The 22,844-nt window shown below is 39.8% G+C and overlaps 1 protein-coding gene across 4 annotated transcripts in view; it reads left to right on the forward strand.

The window, feature by feature from the left end:
* The window catches only part of LOC133501085 (zinc finger protein 516-like), a 63,939-nt gene that overhangs the window by 24,719 nt on the left and 16,376 nt on the right, over window positions 1-22,844 (forward strand). For all 4 annotated transcript variants that reach the window (XM_061820530.1, XM_061820532.1, XM_061820531.1 and 1 more), the window contains one exon: window positions 17,328-19,581. In XM_061820530.1, coding sequence (XP_061676514.1) covers window positions 17,841-19,581 — 1,741 coding nt within the window. In that variant the 5' untranslated portion in view covers window positions 17,328-17,840. The remainder of the gene's footprint in view (window positions 1-17,327; window positions 19,582-22,844) is intronic.

The raw sequence follows: 22,844 nt of genomic DNA on the forward strand, positions 1-22,844 counted from the left end.
CGTATTTCAACAAACCAAGTTGTTTGAGTATTTGGCATGTAATATTGTCTATATAATGCTTCAGCAAACATAACCTAACATAAACTATGAATTCAAGTTGTCTACGCATTCCTAAATTCCAGATGTTTCTCTGCTGAGAAGCCTGAAATTTGTGAGTTTATGTATGTCGCCAGGCAATATCTCCGCCTTCTCCCTCCTTTCTCAAGCCATAAGTGGGTTTTCTAGATGGAGGCAACCAATTAGCGTCAAGGGGGCAGTCCTGGCCAAAATATGGAGAAAGCAGATCCAAAACGTGGTCAAACAAGTTTTTTGGGGACATGTTTTTGGAATGAAATTGGCACTTTTGAAGTCAATGTCAGAAAGTCACTATTTTGGTCTAAATAGCCAAAACACCCATTTTCCTTGACTTTAAACCATCTTGCATCCTGATTACGTGGTACTCATAGACATCTAACATAAATAAATCCTACCTAGGCACAGGATTTTACATAAATGTCGTCATTATGTCGTATATTGAATGTGGAAATCGGTCCGATGGCTAAAGATGCCCTCTTTCATTTGCTACTTGGTGATGTAACAATCATTTCACATAAAGTCAGATCTCATGGGATTAAATAGAAACCAAACCCCAAATGTGTTTGCAAAAACACATTGGTTGTGCAACCACTAGTGAAAATGTGGTGTTCTGATTACATATCGACTTTTTGAATAAGAAATAACTTGATTCATTTCATTTCAAGGGGGCTGCAATGTTTGCAAATAAAGCTGATTCTGATGTTTAGCAATATCTCCTCATGTTGCTGATCAAAATAGTTTGCATTGTGAATGATGCATAACCAAATAACCCAACGCATATGCTACAATAATGAGCATAACTCTTGAGTGATGACATGGTGATTTGAACCCAAATTTACAAACATTTTGTCCAAACCAACCCGTTTAATTCAAATGATGGACTCCCAATTATATTTGCTGAATTGCAAAGGTGGCCTGCTAACTGTGTTAGTCGCCTTGCTTATTAAAGCTTCTTTTGCAATCCAAAAGAGCCTTGTGAGATTCACCATAGCCTCAATAGTAAAACAACGTTTCTTGAATATGTAATATTAATCTGATTATTACTCGTTGCGCAAAAAAAGTGGTTACATTATCTTAACACCTTATACTAAGATACATATTACTGGCAGCATTATTCATCAACCCTTGAATGAAGTACATTTCCTAAATGTCAAAATGGTTAATTGTGTTATACTTGTTTAGGATGTACATTTTCAGCATAAAAAAGCCTCTTGGTCCTTGTTGCAATCTGTCCCCCTTGATGGCTCTCCCTCGGCTCTAATTCTACCACTCCATTTCTTGCTGTGACTTTATATCAATGCTTAGCACTTCTCTTCCATCTGCTACCTTTCCTCTTCTCATTTGTTCTGCATTTTCTACTCTCCTTGACATCCACCTCTCTGTTGCTCCATTCACATGCCCTGTTTTCCCCACCATTAAGAGATGGGATTAATAGATTTCTTTACAAACTTGGCAGGTTAACTCCCTGGCGTTACTTCATCAATAAGAGGCAGTAAAATAAGAATGACCCAGATGGGCTCCTTGACTTTTTATTTATCATAATCAGATTTTTTCTGTCAGGTGGCATATGAAACAAATGTGTCATTTAGATGAAGTTCCATTTGTGTTTTGTATAAAAACGCTTTGTCCTTACAATATGATCTTTTTGTATTTTACATTTGTTTTGTCATAAAGGAATGGGGATGCGTGTTCAGCGTTATCCATTCTGTGTAATGTTAATGACCTCTAATCTACAGTGAAGAGAATAAGTATTTGATCACCCTGCTGTAATGCAAGTTCCCCCACTTAGAAATCATGGAGCAGTCAGAAATTTTCATCGTAGGCGCATGTCCACTGTGAGGGTGATAATCTAAAAAGAAAAATCCAGAAATCATAATGTTTTATTTTTTTTTTAACGATTTATCCACTCCTCCACACAGATCTTCTCTAGATCAGACAGGTTTCTGGGGTGTCGCAGAGAAACACAGAGTTTCACCTCCCTCCAAAGATTTTCTATTGCATTTAGGTCTGGAGACTGGCTAGGCCACGCCAGAACCTTGATATGCTTCTTACAGAGCCACTGTCATGTTGAAAGACCCAGCCACGACCCATCTTTAATGCTCTGAGGGAAAGAGGATCTCACAATACATGGCCGCGGTCATCCTCTCCTTAATACAGAGCAGTTGTCCTGTCCCATGTACAGAGAAATACCCCCAAAGCATGATGCTACCACCCCCATGCTTCACAGTAGGGATGGTGTTCTTGGGATGGAACTCGTCATTCATCTTCTTCCAGACACGGTTAGTGGAATTATCAACAAAAAGTTCCATTTTGGTCTCATCTGACCACAAAACGTTCTCCTATGATTCTTCTGTATCATCCAAATGGTCACTGGCAAACTTAAGATGGGCCTTGACATGTGCTGGTTTAAGTAGGGGAACCTTCCGTGCAACGCAGGATTTCAAACCATGACGTCTTAGTGTATGAGCAACACTCACCTTGGAATTGGTGGTCCAACCTCTTTTCAGGTCATTGAACAAGTCCTGTCGCGTAGTTCTGGGCTGATTCCTCACCTTTCTAAGGATCATTGAGACCCCACGAGGTGATATCTTGCATGGGGCTCCACTTCAATTGAGATTGACAGTCATGTTTAGCTTTTTCCATTTTCTAATGATTGCTCCAACAGTGGACCTTTTTTCACCAAGCTGCTTGGCAATTTCTCCATAGTCCTTTCCAGCCATGTGGATTTTTACAATTTTGTCTTTGGTGTCTTTGGACAGCTCTTTGGTCTTGGCCATGTTACAAGTTTGAGTCTTACTGATTGTATGGGGTGGACAGGTGTCTTTATGCAGTTAACGACCTCACACAGGTGCATCCAATTCAGGGTCAGAATTCTAGCTATAGACAGGTGTTCAAATACTTATTTTCAGTTGTATCACACAAATAAATCGTGAAGAAATCATACTTTGGGATTTCTGGATTTTTCTTTTTAGATTATTTCTCTCAAAGTGTACATGCAGTTACGATGAAAATTTCAGACCCCTCCATGATTTCTAAGTGGGAGAATTTGCAATATCGCAGGGTGTTCAAATGCTTATTTTCTTCACTGTATAAACATTGGTATACGTCTTAAATTTCAAAATCTCTTATTAGTATTACTGCGACTAGCCTTATAATGCAAAAATTGTTCCCCCCTCTTTTATGGTCACAACAAGTAGTGGATGGTCTTGTCCACATTTTGAAAGTCCAACACATTTATACTTTGATTTTATTTAAATTTTTTTGTCATTACGAATACGACTTGATGACTAAGGGTTCGCCACACTTTTTGAGACCAAGAGTTATGTTTTTGGTACCTATTAATGGGACCACGAATATGAGACACACTACTGCAATAACAAATTTGCAAAACAAAATCACTGTAAAGTTATATTTATAGTTATATTAATTCTATTGATCTATTGTATGTGAAGATACTAACCGTAAATGATTTTTTTTCTACAATAATTAATAATAATTTAGGTAGAAGATTTCAAGTTAATATGCAAGACTTTCTTTCTATATGTTTCTGTAACTTTAAAAACTTTCATAAGGAAATCGCAACCTCTCATCGCCAGTGAGCTGTTTTTAGAACAGGACCACGTGCTTCTCGTAGTCCTTGGAAGGTATCTAGTGCCTGCAGGCAAAATGTTGGTGATTCCTGTGCTAAATTGTCTTTAGTTGGGAATGTGAGTGAGCATAGTTGCTTATCTCATTTGTACCTTGCAATTGGCTAACCAACGATCGAGGATATATCGTACCTCTCGCCCAAAGTGACCTGGGATAGGCTCCATCTTATCTGCAACCCTAGAATTTCATTATGACCTTGTCATTTCGGGCAGTGTTTGTTCTAATCCAATAAGGATCTATTTGTTGTGCATTAACATCACACTTTTTGGCATGCTTGTAAATTACCGGTACATCAATGTGTGAGACACCAAGCAATGTGAGTTTTTGTTTGAGCCCACACACATTCTCTGTAGGAGATTTCTGTGCAAAGCTATCCTTGTCATCTGACTGTAGTTTTGTGAGGGTTAATTTATGATGGTGCCAAGGAAGAGTCCAAACCAGATCCGTTGCCCTTTTATGTTATCATTGTCTCTACCCATGACAACTGACTTAGCTTTGACCCTGTGTATAAGAACAGGTTTAAAATCAAGCTACACAGCAACTGAGAACAACATACAGTCATCTCAAGTAAATGTCAAGGCTTAAGAATGAAATTCAAGCGTGAATATTTTCTTTTGGTGTGGACATAAGAGATGACACGTAGTACCCAAATATTCTATTAGATCTATTCGTCAATTTCAAAAATTACTTTTTGTCTATAAATTACAAGAATTTTACTGAATTTCATTTTTTATTTTTGTTCATTTTACAGTCCATGTCCTTGTATTTACAGTAGCTGTTTAATGCCCTCCAAGCAGATATTCTATTCCACAGTTTGTTGTCCCCCACCCCCATTGGATACATATATCCCCATCAATTGAACTGTAAGCCACATTTTGAATTATTTTTTTTGATGTATGACAATATAAAAAGAAAACTATAAATCAGTGATACAGTTTGAAATGGTACTGTAGTTGCCAATTGTTCTTAAAGACATTGTCCTCTATTTGTCCAACCAACCACACACTATTGCACAAACAACGATGAATTGTTTGTTCACTATCAATACGAAGGGATATAATTGCTTCTCTCCATTTGATCATCTTTTAAAAAAAATACTTATTAGAGTGTCAGTTAGTGCATCAAAATCATTTCCAGATGTGGTGAAGGACAGGTGTGTGTATGCTTGTAGATGTGAGTGTCCTCGCTTACGGCTGGGGCTTTTTGGCGCAATGACGAGCACAATAAACGGTTACATCAGTGTGTGCGTGTGTGAAAGACTGGTGGGTAGTGTTGAGGTCAACGGTTTAATTACACTTCACAGAGACTGATTTAGGTCTTACAGAGGTTGTTTGGGGCTGTAGATGGATGGAGGACAGCAGGGAAGAGCAGGGAACAGGACTGAGATGGGAATGAGAGTTCTGAGAGGAGCAGGCATGCTGACATTGAGTAAAAATTTCAATTTAGATTGAAATCCAGCATTGCTACCTCGCAGAGTCTATCAGTTTTCACAGATATTTTATCATTAATTGACAAACATTTTTGTGTTTTTCTGACTTATTCATATAACCATAGTATTTTTTATCCAAATACTTACGGTTTGGAAGAAAGCATTTAGGTGAATAGAAAACATTAAGACAGCAACGACATTTCTGAAGGTTTTGTACTGTATGTGCTCATGTACATTATATTAATTGTTGGTCTTTGTTCTATGTCCTTACAAAGGAAATAACCAAGATTAATGTGAATATTGTGTCATCCAGCTAATGTGCAAGATGGAGAAAGCATGCTGTTTTGTACTTTTCAGGCAGCTTAGATTCTCCCAGCAACTTAAGTCTTGTCACGTCCACCTTGATGCCACATACTAATGTGGGAGGAGCAACCCTAAAACATGGCCATTCCCTGTCAAATGTGTCCTTCTCAAATATTACATTAAGCACAGTCACACTTAAAGGTTTACTAAAGTGGCAAAAAATGCCTTGTAAATTTGACACACCACAGCGAAGTGTTTTTTTTTTAAAGTCTGCCAAATTCAAATGCAGAAAAAAAAAAACTATATACTGGATGTAAAGTAAGTCCCCCACACAAATTGCAGACCTATGTGGGTGTGTCTGCTAAAGGTGTTGGAGAAAGACAGCCCAAACTAAAGGAAAAGGGAAATTGCGGTAACGTCATTGTTTATTATGAGCAAAAACATGATTTTTTTTCTGTGTTCAGTAAACCATATTGAAAATGTCCGCGGAGAAATCAGAATGCACACAATGAAATGTAAGTATCTCTTTTTGTACAAAAGTTTAATTTTTTGTAATTTTTGCACTTCTATTTACACTGTATAGTCAGTATAAATAGAATTGAAATTAGGGAGGCACGATAATGTTTTATGTTTCCCATCGAGACTTGCTGTTTCACCAAGCAGATGGCAATACTTATAACGGACATCATTCTTTTTAAAGGTTTCTATTAGGGGTCTTCAACAATTTCAAGGACAAGGTACCCCAAACTGATAGAAATCTGGAGCATGGTCTCCCTACTTGGGTATATTGTAAAAACTGTATTTACATTTTATAACAAACCCTTTGTATAACAAAATGCATTTTTCATCCAGCCATTATCCAAGCTGCTTATCTTCCCAAGGATCACGCAGTGTCAAGCATATTCCCAGTTATCTTTGGGCGAGAGGTGGAGTACACCCTGAACTGGTTGCTAGACAGTCGGAGGGCACATACAAACAAACAACCATTCAGACTCACATTCACATCTATGGGCAGTTGGGAGTCTGCAATTAAACTACCATGTTTTGGAGATGTGACAGGAAACTGGAGTAGAAAACCCACACAGGGATGGAGATAAAATGCAAACACCACATAGGCACGCCGGATTTGAACCCGAGCCCTCAAAACTGAGGCAGATATGCTCCTTTATACATTATAACATATGTCATGTAATATAAAAATGAAATAATATATTTTTATGGCTATATAAAGTACACAATTACAATTAGATTGAGATGTGATGCAATGTACAAATGACAGACTGGACTCGTCAAATGTTATTGTGCAATCAACATTATGGTATTGATAACTCTGATTTTTCTTCTCAAAGTTGAAAAATACACAGATTCGAATATTCCTGTTTTTTATTTTCAACAATACTGTATAAGAACAGACGATTATTCATGATAATGTTTTAAAAGGCATTTTGCAATCTGCGGCTTGGCATACAGTGCCAGGGAGGTGAGGCATTTTGGTGTTAAGCTAGCCACTAGGTGCTTCCTGAGTATATAAGAACTCATGCTTTCCCCACTGAACGAGGAGGGTGTGTTTTAATATTAATTGAACTTGTACATGATCTAATTTATTATCCAGTGAATGAACAATGGACTGGCGTTTGCAGGGGTTAGCTGCTATTGCCTTAGTGATTAGCCTTTTGCGAGAACCGTACTTCCGCGTGCGACCAAACCACTACCTCTTTGGCTTTACTGGTAAGCATGTCTATTGCTATGTAGGGTGCTGGGTCTTGCGTCGTACTAACAAATTCAAATTCATTGAGAGGTCATAATTTCAGAAAGTGCTGGTTATCATGGGCTAATTTACTGAGGATATTGACTAATTTTGATGTTGTGGTAAATAGTTTTGGTCATAAGATCTACAAAAAGTTCAACACTGCCAGCGGACATCAGGTTTGATGTCAGGATTTCAAGGTTATTCAATGCAAGTTTGTCTGCAGACTACAATTCATACGCACGGCAGTTGAAATTGGTTTACATGACAGCAAATAAAATAATTCCATGAATGTAATGAAATGAAAATAATAATTGAAAGTACAGACACAATGTTTTCAGTTGTTATATGCACAGCTAAACTCAACTATTTTCAGCGTGGATCCAAGCATTTTCAGAGTTAAGGCTTGTTTCAAATCTTCTGGGAGAATGTTACTGAATTTTGCAACATAAAACTGAAATGCATCCTATCCATGTTTAGCGCTGACTCTGGGCACTGACAGGAGACCAGTCCCTGTGGTTCTCAAGAGACTTGAGAAGGATCATATGGCTATAAGATATGCAGTGTACTCTAATCTGCATAGTTGTGGTAGGACACATTATAGCTTTGTATTAGGTGGCTAACTAGAAACATGTAAAGCTTGAACGGAAAGGGTTCCAAGTTTGGGCAATAACAACAGAGCTAACACCCATTTGGTTCAAGACGGTTACAAATTTCAACAACGTGTGTCCGGTCCTCGTGATAGAAATTGTTCCAGTTTAGAGCATTACCACAGATTCCCACCCGGTGTTCTTACATCTGTGATAATATCACCTGGGTTCACCAGTGTCAAAGGTAGCACTCAGATTGAGGAGAATTAAAACTGAGCTTTTGCCAGCATCTTTTTTCCGGTGGATGTAATTTCTCAGTTTGATCAGATCTGTTTCAGTGCTCTAATGGTGATTAAATCCTGACTGGAAAGTATCAAAAGAATTTGTAGACAGGAGAAAGCCAGTATGTTGTAAATAATACAACTTTTTTCTAGGACTTTCTATAAGAATGGACATTTTTTTAAATGGGCCAATAGTTAAGTACTGTGGCATCAAGACTGCTCATCTTTAGAAAAAGCTTAATGATGGAAGACAGAAGGCAAGATGAACAGTGGTGGTACAAAACTGCAGAGCACAGAATTCATAAATCTTGTGGGTATTGCTAATTCATCAACACAATATGCCGACTGATGCAGACTGGAGATGATCTCTTGGACTGCTTTGTCAGTTTTGGTGTCTAGCTATCTGCAAAGTAATTTGTGCAATGGAAACTTGTCATGAAATTAAATTTATCATTAGGTTCCATTGGAAAAAGTCATTGCACTTAGATATAGATGTTAATTCCAAGGGCAGTAAACCTAGTGGGTTTGTTAATATGTTTGCTGTGGGAAATACTACACAAGAGTTGTGACTGTTGTTTGTAATAATTTTGTAATAAAGAAAAAAAATCATCCCTCAAAATTTGTAATGACAACTGCAGAATCAACCTTAGTTTTGGTGACAGACAAAGAAACAGGTCAAGGAAAACACAAACCTGATTAGATAAAGCAACATCACAGACATTAACATCTGAAATACTAACACCCTTTGTAATGAGCACATCTAAAGTGTGCCCTCTGCTTAGGGTGGGCTCAGTCACATGCTTAGTTAGACCGAACAATCCAAGAACAGCAGTGAGTTCTTTCATTGTGCCTTTGACTTGATACACCCACATGAACATTCAAGTCCTCTGTGATGACTAAACAATGGGAATCACTCCAAAAACTGTAATTCATTAAGTAGTTCAGTAAAATCATCAACTCTATGGCTGTTTGGATATAGTAATATGGATGATAGTTTTATCTCCATTTTGAATGACACACAGAAATGATGAAAAAAAAGTTGGTGAATATATTGTCCATGAATATGGCACAGGCACCCTGGCTCCCCTGGTTTTGTTGTGTTTTAAGCAAAAAATGTAAGTGAGGTGGACTAGACTCAATCAGAAGGGCATTAGCTGTAAAACAGTGAAATACTTTTTTTCCAGACATGCCAAAGACAAGCTCATGGTTTTTTTTGCTGTTTATCTGTGTTTCCCTGATGTCTGAACGTGTAAGTCACAACTGTAACTTCTAGTTTTGACATATGCAGCATGATGGATGGATATGATTCAGTTTGAGACAAGAGTTGAAATCAGGTGTCAATTGCTATTTAGCATTTAGAAGCTCATCATATAACAGTCTATACACGTCTCATTTTCTTACATGCTCAATTCTGGATCCAGACATTTCATGTGTGTGTGCGTGTGTGTGCGAGAGAGGGAGAGAAAGAGAGAGAGAGGGAGAGAGAGAGAGAGAGCGAGAGAGAGCGAGAGAGAGGACCTTGTGTGCATCTGCACTAGAGAGTGAGAGAGAAAAAGAGAAGAATGCTGCTCTGCTGCAAGGGGACATGGGGAGGGTTCTCCAGACTGGAGCACCCAGGGGTTAACGAGTAGTGTGAGAAAAACAGGCAGACTTTGACAGAGGGTGGGGGAAGGGGGGGCATCCACATGCAACACAGAGACGCATATGCACATATACCAAATCAAACAACAACACAGTATGCAGTGCTTTTGAAAGCGGAACAAGGTTATTAGCACAGCTGTACTCTATTTTGATCACTAGATTACATTCAATTGTATAAGAATAGATCATTATTGCGCAATCCGGCTTTCACATTTTGTTACTGGTGCGTGACCTGCAGGTGACGATCACTAACCATGAAGAACAATGAGCCTACAGAAAGTTTCATGGATCACATCTGTATCATTGACTAGATGACCTGAGACTGGGAACCTGTCTTTTGCCCTTTCCCTTGTGGTATAACAAGTAATCCCACGAGTCACCAAAAATATAAAATGACAGTATTGACCTAAACACCTGCTACTTCCAGCACAAACATATATGCAGACCCAGTGGACTCTTCATCTAATGGCCCTTCTCACGCAAATAGTGTGGGGTGGGCGTTGAGAAGGGACAAACAGAGTGCCCCCGCCCCACTACTCGCATTGTCCTGGTTTAGTTTAATGCGTTAGGGGTGGGGATGGCAGGGGGTACTGATAGAACTGAGGATAGTATGGGAACAGGGGAGTCCAACAATGCCACGAAATCCCCCACTGCTCTTCCTGCTTATGAGCATGACCTGCTGGTACAGTCTAGAGACAGAACCCGACTAAATTGTGGTACATTAGAAATAATCTGGAATTAGAGGCACAATCTAGATAGCAAAATGTTTAGAAGACTACTTATGAAATGTATTCGGTGACAATTACAAGTTACCCTGTTGAAAATGTATTTGTAGTGCAAATACAGTTGAACACAGAAGTTTACATACACTTAACTGACAACATTTTAGTTATTTGACAGCACAGCTGGGGATGTATTTAATGGCACTTCTCTAACACTCTGCTTCCTTGTTTGAAATCATGGAAAAATCAGAAGAAATCAGGCAGGAAATCAGAGAAAGAATTGTGGATCCCTACCAATCTGGCTCATCGTTGGATGCAATTATCAGATGCCTGAAGGTGTCACGGTCATCTATTAAAACAACTATACAAAACTATTAACATCATGGTAATGTCCAGCCATCACACCGCCCAGGATGGTGACAAGCTCTGTGTCCCAGAGATGTACCTGTTTTGGTCCAAAAATGGGTGAATCAACCCCAGAACAAAAGCTGAAGAGCTTGTGAAGGTGCTAGACGAAACTGGTGAGAAAAAGTGTCATCACCCAGAGTGAAAGGACTCCTGCACTGACTTGGGCTGAAAGGCCACTCACAGAGAAGGAGCCCATTATTCCTAAAAGAAATAAAAAAAGACTTTGCAAAAAAAAAAAAAAAAGACACCAAGACAATGATCTTAACTTCTGGAGACATGTCCTGTGGTCTGATGACACTAATGACCAACATTACATCTGGACAAAAAAGGGGGAAGCTTGTAAAAGTGAGAACACCATACCAACTGTGAAGCATGGAGGCGGCAGCATCATGTTTTGGGGCTGTTTTGATGCACCAGGAACTGGAGGTCTTCATAAAAAAGACATTAGTCTATTAGTTCTGTTCTTCACTAGTCCTCCAAACCCTCGGACCTGTTTCATATAGAAAGAACATTACATAGAGATACTAAGCCAACATCTCAAGACATCAGCCAGGAAACTACAACTAGAGTGCAAATGGCTCTTCCAAATGGAAAATGACCGTAAGCATAGTGCCAAAATTGTTTAAAAATCGAAAAGAAACAAACTGCAGACACAATAAAAAAAATAATGTAAAATGAATATTTATTTGAATTTGTTTATTAAAATTGAACATTAATATCTTTATAAATGTGTTTTAAATAACTTCTTTATTGGACCATTGTGATTATCAGTTATACTGATTATCTGATTATTTGCTAGACACACTCACAATGGAGTAAAAGTGCAAACGAATTGACCTCCCAAACTTAAACTAACATAATGTATGGTTAGCCTTTCATGTGGCAACATACCCTGAATGATGCTACAGCCATGGATTGTGTCCAAGAACAGTTTTCCAACTATTTAATAGTGTCTTGTGACATTGAATACAGACAGATTATTGGTTTCATACATGTATTACTACATTTGCAGTTTAATGTGAGACATTTTTAGATTTCCCTTCCAGCTGCAGACAAACTTTTCAGTTCTTTAAAACTGTCCTTTAACTGAATCAACTTTTTTTCTTCTTCTATGAACTCTCTTTGACATTCCACAGCTGCCCTGGAAACTGTCCATTTTCTGTGTGTACATTTTTGATGAACTGTCGCTCTGTTTGTGTGTGTGTGTGTGTATCCATCCAGCTGAGCTTCACCCCTCTCGTTCTTCACAGAGCTACAGCAGACCCCCTTGTCTGGTAGTTTAGGACAGCAAGGTTGGGGGGGCAGTTTGTTCATAATGGATTATTGATTGGTCTGAGAATACACACTGTTCATGTGTGTTTGTGTATCACTGCGTATTAGGGAGAGCACTACTTTCTTTGTCTCACAGCTCGTGTGTTCACTTCATGAGCAAGTGTGCAGACGCTATCAAGATCTTTTTTTCTCCGCAAAGCATTCACTGTATGTTCTCCACTGCAAATGATTTTGTGTGTGCGTGTGTGAGTGTGAGAAACCCTCTGTACAAATAGTTCAACTTTCAATGCTGCCTGTAAGGAACGCAGTTAAAAGCCCACAGTGTCCACATGGGCTTCCAAAAGATGTGTGGTCAAATTTAAAAGCCCCTTCTGTTTTGCGCCATTCCACAGTTGCACTGCTAGTGTGCGTGTGATTTTGTCAGCATTCAGACAGAAGGTTGACTCGTGATACTCCACTTTGTGTGTATTTTTCCTCAACTTCAAAATAGAGGTCTCTGTGGTTTCTATGGAACGTCAGTGAATCACGGATGACAGCTGTCCCTCACAAAAAGGACACCAATTGTCACTCAAAGGAGGCTAAAATTTAACTTTAAACATTTCAGGCTATGTTGCAGGTTCTTGTTCCGTTGATGACAATATTTGCATGAATTTGATATGTTGCACACAGCACAGCCAAAATGGTTAGTACCCATCAGTTAAAGAAAGAAGACCCTTCATTCCGCAATGAAATAACTTGAATCTTATGAGATTGTTTACTAGGGTATCTTAGATGTCTGCACTTATAAACCCTTTCTAAAAAAATGTAATACCATGTGAAAGTTCATTTATTTCCATTGTCCCATGTACAAAGTAAAACTTTCATATATTATAGATTGAGGGGCCCGCAGTTTAAACAGTTTCAAGTATTTATTTTTACGTAATTTTAGTTTTGAGCTCATAAAACCCACAAAATAATCCATCCATCCATTTTCTAAGCCGCTTATCCTCAAGAGGGTCGCAGGAGTGCTGGAGCCTATCCCAGCTGTCAACGGGCAGGAGGCAGGGTACACCCCGAACTGGTTGCCAGCCAACCACAGGGCACATTGAGACAAACAGCCGCACTCACAATCACACCTAGGGCCAATTTAGAGCGTCCAATTAATGCTGCATGTTATATTGGATGTGGGAGGAAACTGGTGTGCCCAGAGAAACCCACGTAGGAACAGGGAAAACATGGAAACTCCACACAGGCAGGTCCGGGATCGAACCCGGGACCTCAGAACTGTGAGGCCAACGCTTAACAGCTGACACCGTGCCGCCCCCCACGAAATCAGGAATTCAAAAAATTAGAATACTGTGAAGAAATCATTGAATTCTCAGTCTTTGTGGAATACAAAAGAAATTAGGGTTACATTAAATCACTCAACAGGATGTTAGTCTTCTCTACATGGTTGGGAGTCCCTTTGGTTCAATCACTGCCTTGATACACCGTGGCATGGAGGCAATCGGCCTGCTGCATTGGTTGGGAGTTGTAGAAGACCACATTTCCTTGATGGTTCCTGTCAGTTCTTTGTTTTTGAATCTGGTACCCCTCATTTTCCTCTTAAGAATGCCCCATAGATTCCCATTGGGGTTTAGATCCGGCGAGTTGGCTGGCCACTCTAGCACTGTGATGGCATGGGCATCAAACTAGGTTTTGGTGCTTCCGACAGAATGGGAAGAGGTCTGGACCTGCAGGAAGAAGGAATCATGAAGTCCTCTAAAACAGTGATTTCCAACCTTTATGGCGCCAAGGCACATGTTTTACATTTAAAAAATCTCACGGCACACCAACAAACACACATATAATTACTGTATGCACTTCCTGCCATCTCATAGAAGATCATTCATTTGTCTTTTTTTCCTGTAACTATCCCTAATTGGCATAAATAGATGAACAAAGGCACATTATTTATTGTAAATATAAGGTTTTCTAGCAATTACATATACATATAGGTGTTGTAAAGTCTTTACCCCACTTCTGACTTTATAGCTTTGAGTCTTCAGGACTTGAGCAGTCAGCGGTGTGAACCATAAAAGCGTCACTGATTTGAGTTGTATAAATAGCCTACATAAATAGGTGGCTCTGGTACAGGGTAATAATTTTCAGTGCAAGATAAAAGGATGTATGGTGGTTCGTGTGCTTAGGTTCTCTTGTATTTGTGATGAATTATCCTTTTATAATTAGAGCGTGGCAATAGCTCTACTATCATTTTCAACAATAGCATCACTGTAATTTCATATAGTCCACAATTTGAGTTTCTAGAATTCACTCAAGTGAATAAAAAGCAATTTTCCTGTTTTGCCAGTGATGGTGTAGTGTCGTTGATGAAAGCTTTTGTTAAAGTATATCTCGTATTCTAGCAACAGAGTTTATTGAGCTTATTTGGGGTTAATCTTGTAAATATGGTAAACTTAGACGGTAAAGATCAGGTCTTGTCATTACTTCAAAAGATAAAATATTCTGAACAACTAAGTAAGTAATGAAAATAAATCTAATTGCTTCTGTCGAAAGTAAATAAAGAGTATGTGGTATTAATTTGTCCACAGTATCACAGTGTCCCTCTTTCCCTCCCTTGCATTTTGACCCCCACTGCAATAACATTCAGCTTCAGTGAGAAAAGAAGGTAAATTGTCTGAAGAGCCACTTCCTTTTGTGTATTCAAGAACCTTGTCATGTGAGTGAAGACAGGTTTGTGAGGCCATCATGGGGAGGGAATATGGTAGCGTTGCTGATCTTGCTGATGTGAACACGGAACATCCACCCTACTCTTCCCCCACCATGATTGTGTAAAGTGTCAACTCAGCTGGTGTAGCTTCAGAGCCTCCCAACCCTGCACAAATCATTGCAGATGGATGTTGTGCATAAATAGAATTAAAGATGATGGACACAGCCACATTTAGTCAATAAGCAGTGGCCCTATAATACAAATATGTACAAATACTAAGGTCAGGTACAAGGTATAAGACCTGCATCAATGTTTGAGCATTAACCGTGTACATGTGCTCAGCACGTCATGCTCACAGGTGATAGGTTATGGGTTTCAATCTTTACATTCCTGTGTGGATTGTGCATTTTCTACAAGGCTTTACACGACTTTGGGGCAAATCACTGATCAGCGAGTTAAAAAAAAAAAAGAGAACTGATCACCGAGCCAATCACAAGATAGAGCAATGAGCCTATTTAAATGACATGTTCATTCCCTGTATAGACTTGTGTACTTAATTGTTCCAAAAATACAATAATTAATGTATATATGTTCCTCTCTTTATGACAGTGAGGCACAACAATAGACAGAATAAATTAACTGTCTTCTATTAGATGGCAGTAAGTACATACAGCAATTAATGTATCTACCGTAATTCCCGGCCTACAGAGCGCAGCTGGTTATAAATCTAGGAACACAGAAAGAGTTTAACGCTAGCGCCGTGCTAAGGCTAGCGTTAAAGTCTTTCTGTGTACTGAGGCTTATAACCAGCCACACTTACGCTAGCGCCGCGCTAATGCTAGCTAATGCGAGTGCTGCATCACTGCATTAACTGCAGGGTTGAAAACGTGTGAAAAATCTCCCGGCTTGTAGGCTGGAAATTACGGTACTTTTTGTTTGTTTGTTGGTGTGCCGTGAGGATTTTCAATTGTTAAGTAACAGTGTGTGCCTTGGCTCCAAAAAGGTTAGAATTCACTTCTCTGATCAGATTATCTGTTCAACGGAATGGCAGCATGTGTCACGTGCCATCAGACCGGGGGAGGACTCAAATGCATGACTCTGAGACAACGGTATTATGTCCAGTGGGTTTTATTGCAAGAAGATTTTCCGCACACAGTAACACAGTGCAACTCTCTAACTCAGGGCACAATGCACAACAAACCGGCGAATGCCAGTGACCGAAACTCCAACTTAAATACACCATCTGATTACAGTCCCAATGTGAAACAGCTCTGAGCGGTGATAGGTGTCACCGGGCAGGGGAGTGCCCACGCCTCTCTTGGCCGTGGTCCAGCCTGGTTCATGACAGCATGTTTACAGAAAACCACCAGTGGTAGCACTACCTTGCTAGACTACATCACATTTTGTTGATATCTTGTGAGCTGTATTGTAGTAAAAGTACGAGAACATACCTCATGCAAGTCCCCCCCTGTCCTCAGCACTGGTGACCACGAAGACACGCCCCCCCCCCCACACACACACACTTTTCTTCTTATAATATAGTTGGCGCGATTCACTCATGTGCCATCCCCACGGTAATGAGTGTATTTGGTCAGATTTGAGTTGACAAGATAAAGCCCAACGATCGTAAAAAAAAAAATGGGACGAGGTGGTATCAGAATACACGATTTTATTGCAGTTCTTTGTCTTTCTGTCTTTGACCTGTAGTCTGAGGTGCACATTATGTGTCTTTTCTCAGCCGTCTTGTCTCTAACATCCACAGATAGTTTTTTTTTTTTTTAAATAACTTTACTGGACATCAGATATTTACAGTACTATGTCAAAACCCACCGAAAAACTAGATAAATACTACTATACAAAAATAAACTAGCTTTTGGATTCAGATGTACTGTTCTGTAAAAGACGGCGATGCGTAAAATTTCTTTCTTAAAGCCGATCAATGACATCATTGTGAAATTATGACATCAAACTCGATTAGCACTGGGAAATGAGTGAATGAATAATCAGATCAGTTTTGAGCATGTATAAGTGTGACTTACGACGTGTTTGATGTCTACATTTTTTTCCCCTCCATTTTAGGAAAGTGTGACCAATCTTCGTCATTTTTAATGTCTCTGTTACTGAACACAGAAATTCACTTATTAGAAAGAATCTTAGAACATTCTTATAATACATGTTTCAGTTTTATATGAACTGTTACTGTTGCAACCATAACCTCTTTCCTAGTTTTTGCCATACTGTGTACACAAATGTTGTCTCTGGGTACACAGGCTTCCACCCACATACAAAAAATATGCAACTGACTCACTTACAAATAACCGGTCCACGGTGTACCCCACCCCACACTCGAAGTCACCAGGGATAAGAAGTGCGATGGAAAATGAATGATCAGATATACATTAATAATGAATATGTCAGTGCAAACAAATTTGCTAACATGTTCTTTTTGTCTCTTTCCTATCTCCTCCCCATGCACCACTTTCTTGTCTACCTCAATACTCCACTTTCTTTTTCATTCTTAGGTGGATTTTGTAGATGGCTGCCAATAGGTGTAAAATCTGAAGATGGAGGACAGATGCCAGTGAAATGAACGAAGAACAGAAGTGTGGATTAATAATCATGATATTGAGACTTTTTGAAACGTTACCACAAGAGACAAAAAATCCAAGTCCCTTTTTATTCAGATAGTTAAACATGAGATACAACTTTTGTAGATATCTATCTCATAATGTTTACACTCTAAGGCATAAACTTTTTTCTTTATATTAGGGTACTAGTACAACAGAATAATTCATATTGACCAAAATTAGTGAGAGTGATAGATGAAGATGCCTAGATGGCATTGTTTTCTTTAACCAGACAGTGTTAAATGAGTTGCTGTGACAGCAGCTTCACCCCAGAATGACTGCAGACAGATAGCATTTTAATTAACTAACAAAGGCCAACTTGACATCTCTAGATGTGCAACGACAGATAGCAGTAGATTGAACTTTTTTGAATGAAAGAGGCCAGGTAAGCAGGGTAGATCAAATCCCATGACGAATCCTGGTGTGGGGGTGATGGATACTCAGGCGCAAAATCAGAGGGAAAAGTCGACACCCATCAAGAGCAATTCTAAACATGATATTGAGGGTGAGGATGACAAAATATCAGGGTCTTACAACTGCAGTGTTTGCAACCGCAGCTTCCCTTTCCTGAGCTCTTTGTCACAACATATGAGGCGCCATACTGGTGCACGCCCTTATAAATGCCCCTACTGTGACCACAGGGCCTCTCAGAAGGGCAACCTCAAAGTTCACATACGCAGCCACAAACTGGGCACGCTCTCTAGCCACCACTCCAATGAAGATGAAGAGGGGGGCGCAGAGGAAGAAGAGATGAGTGTTTCAGAGGGTCTCGATGGAGGCACAAGTCCAACCAAGAGCAGCTCAGCTTGTAATCGCATGATCAGTGGAGATAACGCAGACAATAGTCGCAGGAAAGTGCCTGTAAGGAGCTTGAAAAGAGAGAAACCTACACGTGAACAACGGCCATACTGCTGCCGTCTTTGTGGCTATGAGGCCCAGAGGGAGGACCAGCTCCTGAGCCACATTGAGAAGGTCCACATCACTGTGGACACAGGCGAGCAGACAAGTGTTAAGGAAGAAGCCGTTATTGAACCAATTGAATCACAGTGTGATGGGAGCTTTCCATGTGAAACGTGTGGGCAGGTGTTCACACAAGCCTGGTTCTTAAAGTCGCACATGAAGAAACATGCAGGAATCCTGGACCATTGCTGTCGCATATGTGGAAGACGCTTCCGTGAAGCTTGGTTCCTAAAATCCCACATGAAAACACACAACACCAGATCACGATCTCGTGCAAAATCTGATTCAGCTGAGTATCCTGCCACCATCAATGATGTAGCACAGGATCCTGAAATTGTCGGCTTTTTTGTGTCTGTCTACCAAATGTGCTCGAAATGTGGGAACTTGTTTCACAGCAAAAAGAGCCTAAGAATTCATGATAAAGTCCACAGTCTTAGTTATGGAAGGAAGTCTCACAACCATTCACAACTCAGTGATGATGAGGACTCACCAGCCACAAAGAAACGTTTGCTCGACTATTTAGGCTTGCAGCCCGTTGGGACAAAACTCAAGGAGGATGAAACTGATAAGATAGAGGGTCAAAGAATCCCAGAGCTTGATCCAGTTTGCAGCTACCAAGCATGGCATTTAGCTACAAAAGGAAAAGTTGTAGAACCAGTGGAGAACAACAAAGCTTCCAGTGATGGGGGAACTATTGGAGAGGAAGAAGGTGCTACATCCGCTGTAGTTTATGAGAAAGAGAATAGCGCTTTTGCCCTTCAAGCTCAAGAAAAACACAACACAGGTCGCCGAAACAGCTCCAGTTTAGGAAACCAACTTTCATCTGGAGACCAGACACCGGAAAACCTCAGCGATTCAGAGTACCGACCATCATCTCGCCAGGAAAAGAGACGACCATCCCAGTCGCAAGGTCCCTCTAAATTCGCTGAGTGCTGTGAATGTGGCAAAGTGTTCCGCAGTCGTCACCAGATGATTGTCCACCACCGAGTGCATCGAAAAGATGGGGGCAGGACATCAGTGGGCGGCAAGGAAAAAAGCGGAAGTAAAGACCAGTGGAGCTCCACCAGTGACCCAGAATCAGGCTCCCCAAATCGACCTTTTACCCCGGGGTATGGAGATTCCCCACCAGCCTCCACTTTCAGAGACCAGGCATCTGAGATGGGCACTGCTAACTCAGGAGAGTTTCCAGGTTAGTCACTACTCACCAAAGCAAAATGTATTTTTTTTCTCACATTTCCTTTGTCAGGGAGGGATGAAATATAAGGAGCATTTACCTTCGCGAACTGTCTGAAAATAACGTGATTTTTAGACAATCATAGAGATGGTAGGTAGCCTTAAAGATTTTATTATTGGTATTTATTTTTTGAATGAAAGCGTAACACTTTCATTGTGTGGAGATGTCTTGGAGTCCAATAATATGCCATGATTGATGGATGGATTAGTTATTGTAGATTGTATCTTTGGGAGGAAGAGGTGGGGGGGGGTAGGCAACAATAAATCTACTAATCTAATGAAGTTTGTTCCCTAATAAACACACTTTATGGGCACAAAAAGTGAAACAGTTAAAGTAAATCTAATGGAGGATACCAGCTACTGGGGAAATTGTTGCCCAGTCATCCAGAATAACATTTGTGAAGTCAGAGGTCAGTGATGATTGACAATGTGCCTGGCCTCAGTCTCACTTTTAGTTCATAGCCAAGGCTTAAGAGCAGTGCATTGTTCTACACCAAATTCAAAGCAGAAAACAACCTTTTCCCTTACTATCCCCATTAAATTGGAAATATATCAATCCATCCATTTTCCATACTACTTATCCTCACTAGAATTCCAGGCATTCTTACAGTCACCAGACAATCGCAGGGCACACATAGACAGGCAATTATTCACAGTCACATTCACACCTATGGGCAATTTAGAGTATTTAGTTAACCTACCATGGATGTTTTTGGGGGGTGTTTTGTGAGAAAAATGTTTTGGGAGAAACTGGAACAACCAACGGAAGGCGAACATGAAAATTCCACACAGGCAAGGCTGTTTTGAACTCGGGTCCTCAGAATTGTAAGGCAGATGTGCTAACCAGCCATACATTCTGCTGAAAAATCTGAAGCATATTATTAAAATGGTTTCATGTGCTCAAGCATCTTATAATACCTTTCTCCACACAGGGTTATTGTGCCTGTGTGTATGACAGTGCTAAAAATAACTGCTTTTTCTTAATATGCAAACTTAATTTGCTGATAAAGCATCATAAGCATGCAGTGAAATGAAATGGTTGTAGCTAATTTCAAATTTTTAATTTCATTCGTCTCATGAGTCCACCTACGCCAAGGGATAGTAAATATCCCTTCATCCATCAATTTTCTGAGCGGCTTTTCCTCACAAAAGTCGCAGGAATGCTGGAGCCAATCCCTGTTGTCATCGGGCAGAAGGCAGGGAACACCCTGCACCGTTCGCCAGCCAATCGTAGGGCACATAGAAACAGATAACACACGCACTCACAATCAATTTAGAGTTTCCAGTTAATGCATGTTTTAGGATAATGGAGGAAATTGGAGTGCCCGCAGAAAACCCACACAGGCACAGGGAGAACATGCAAACGCCACGCAGGCTCAGAACTCTGAGGCCAACACTCTAACCAGTTGCCTCACCATGCCGCCTGGCAGTGAATATCTGTTCATGAAATAGCCATTGATGCAGTTTTTGTCTTCAGCTTTTTAGTATTTGTGGAGTGGTGACAGATGCCACCATGTGGCCAAATATCAAAACTTCAAAGTACAAAGTGTTGCATGTGATACTGCACTGTAATAATCACTGTTCCTAAATTATCTTGACAATTTCACACGACACATTGCAATGAAATAAAACACCTTTGTTAAAACTCGCTGCCTTTTATTGGCATGACATTGAGGTAAGGGACATTTTGGTCACATCAGTAACCAATAAAATGTATAAACAATACTGTAAAGCCAAACAAAATTGTCAAGCTGCCCTTGCAAGGGCAGACCATGGTAATCACGGCTGAAATTTGGCTAAGTAAAGCTTTTTGTGTATGCACCAAAATGAGTGCGCTGTCTTTCTCAACTTTTCAAAACATCAGCATTTATGGCTGGATGCTTTTGCTGTACAGTAAATGCTCAAAATTGTAAACAGAGCATTAGCAGTGGCTGTTCCCTCATTTTCCCTGCTTAGAGTAGTGATAAAAAATAGCAGAAACATTTCTTCAGGCATGATTGAGCTGTGAGCTATTTCAGGTCTTCCTGTCTCAGGAAACCCCCCCTCTCATTCCCCTGTGTGTGAGTAGATTTTTTTTATTAGGTTGTTGTTTTTTTCAAATCTCTTTACCTATCTTTATGCATTATTTTACGATCATGACCTTTAATTTTATTACTTTTTCAAGACCCAGTTAACATGTCATCATGGATGTGGTTTTGGTGTACAGTGCCATGAAAAAGTATTTGCCCCCTGCTGATTTAATTTTTTTTCCCCATATCTTATCACACACAAAGGTTTCAAATCATCAAGCAAATTTTAGAATTACTCAGAGACAACCCAAGGAAATACAAAATGCAGTTTTTAAATGACAATCAAAATTTTCAAGGCATAAAAATATCCAAACCTTACTGACCCTCTGTGAAAAAGTTTTGCCCTCCCTTATTAAATCACAAAGTCACTGTGACTAACCACAAATTTAGGACAGGTGAGTTTAAATTTAACAAGCCACACTTAAATCTGATAACCACCAAACTTGTTGAATCAAGAAAACCCTTAAATCTGTCAGAGAAAGGAATTAGGCTACAAGATCTCACGAACCGATACCTCATCCCACAATTCAAAGAAATGAAAAAAAGAAATGAAAAAAAGGTGATTCATCAGTCTGGAAAATGTTACAAATCCATTTACAAGGGTTTGGGGCTCCAAGGATCCACTGTCAGAGCCATTATCCACAAATGGAGAAAACTGGGGACAGTGGCAAATCTTCCTCATGAGTGGACCACTAAATAAAATTACTCCAAGAATGCAACGATGACGCAGTCAGGAGGTCACAAATGAACCTAGAACAACATCTAAATACTTGCTGGCCTCGCTGACCTCAGTTAAGCTCAGTGTTCATAGCTATACCATAATAAAGATGCTGGCCAAAAAGGGCATCCATGGGACAGTTCCCAGGTCAAAACCCTTGCTGTCAGCAAAGAATAGAAAAGCTTGTCTCACATTTGCCAAAAAACATCTTGATGATCTGAAAGATTTTTTGGAGAAACATGCTGTAGACTGACAAGTCAAAAATTGAACGTTTTGGAAGGTGTGCACAGTCACTCACATTTGATGAGCGCACTCGCAAATCTGCAGTCGAGCACGAAAAATCACACACGGAAAATTTGTTACGAGTAGAAGAAATGGATATTGAAAGACGTCGCTTATTTTGTGTAGTCTTGACATTAAATTACATGTTTA

This window comes from Syngnathoides biaculeatus, chromosome 5 (genome assembly GCF_019802595.1).
Source record: "Syngnathoides biaculeatus isolate LvHL_M chromosome 5, ASM1980259v1, whole genome shotgun sequence".
Lineage (NCBI taxonomy): Eukaryota > Metazoa > Chordata > Actinopteri > Syngnathiformes > Syngnathidae > Syngnathoides > Syngnathoides biaculeatus.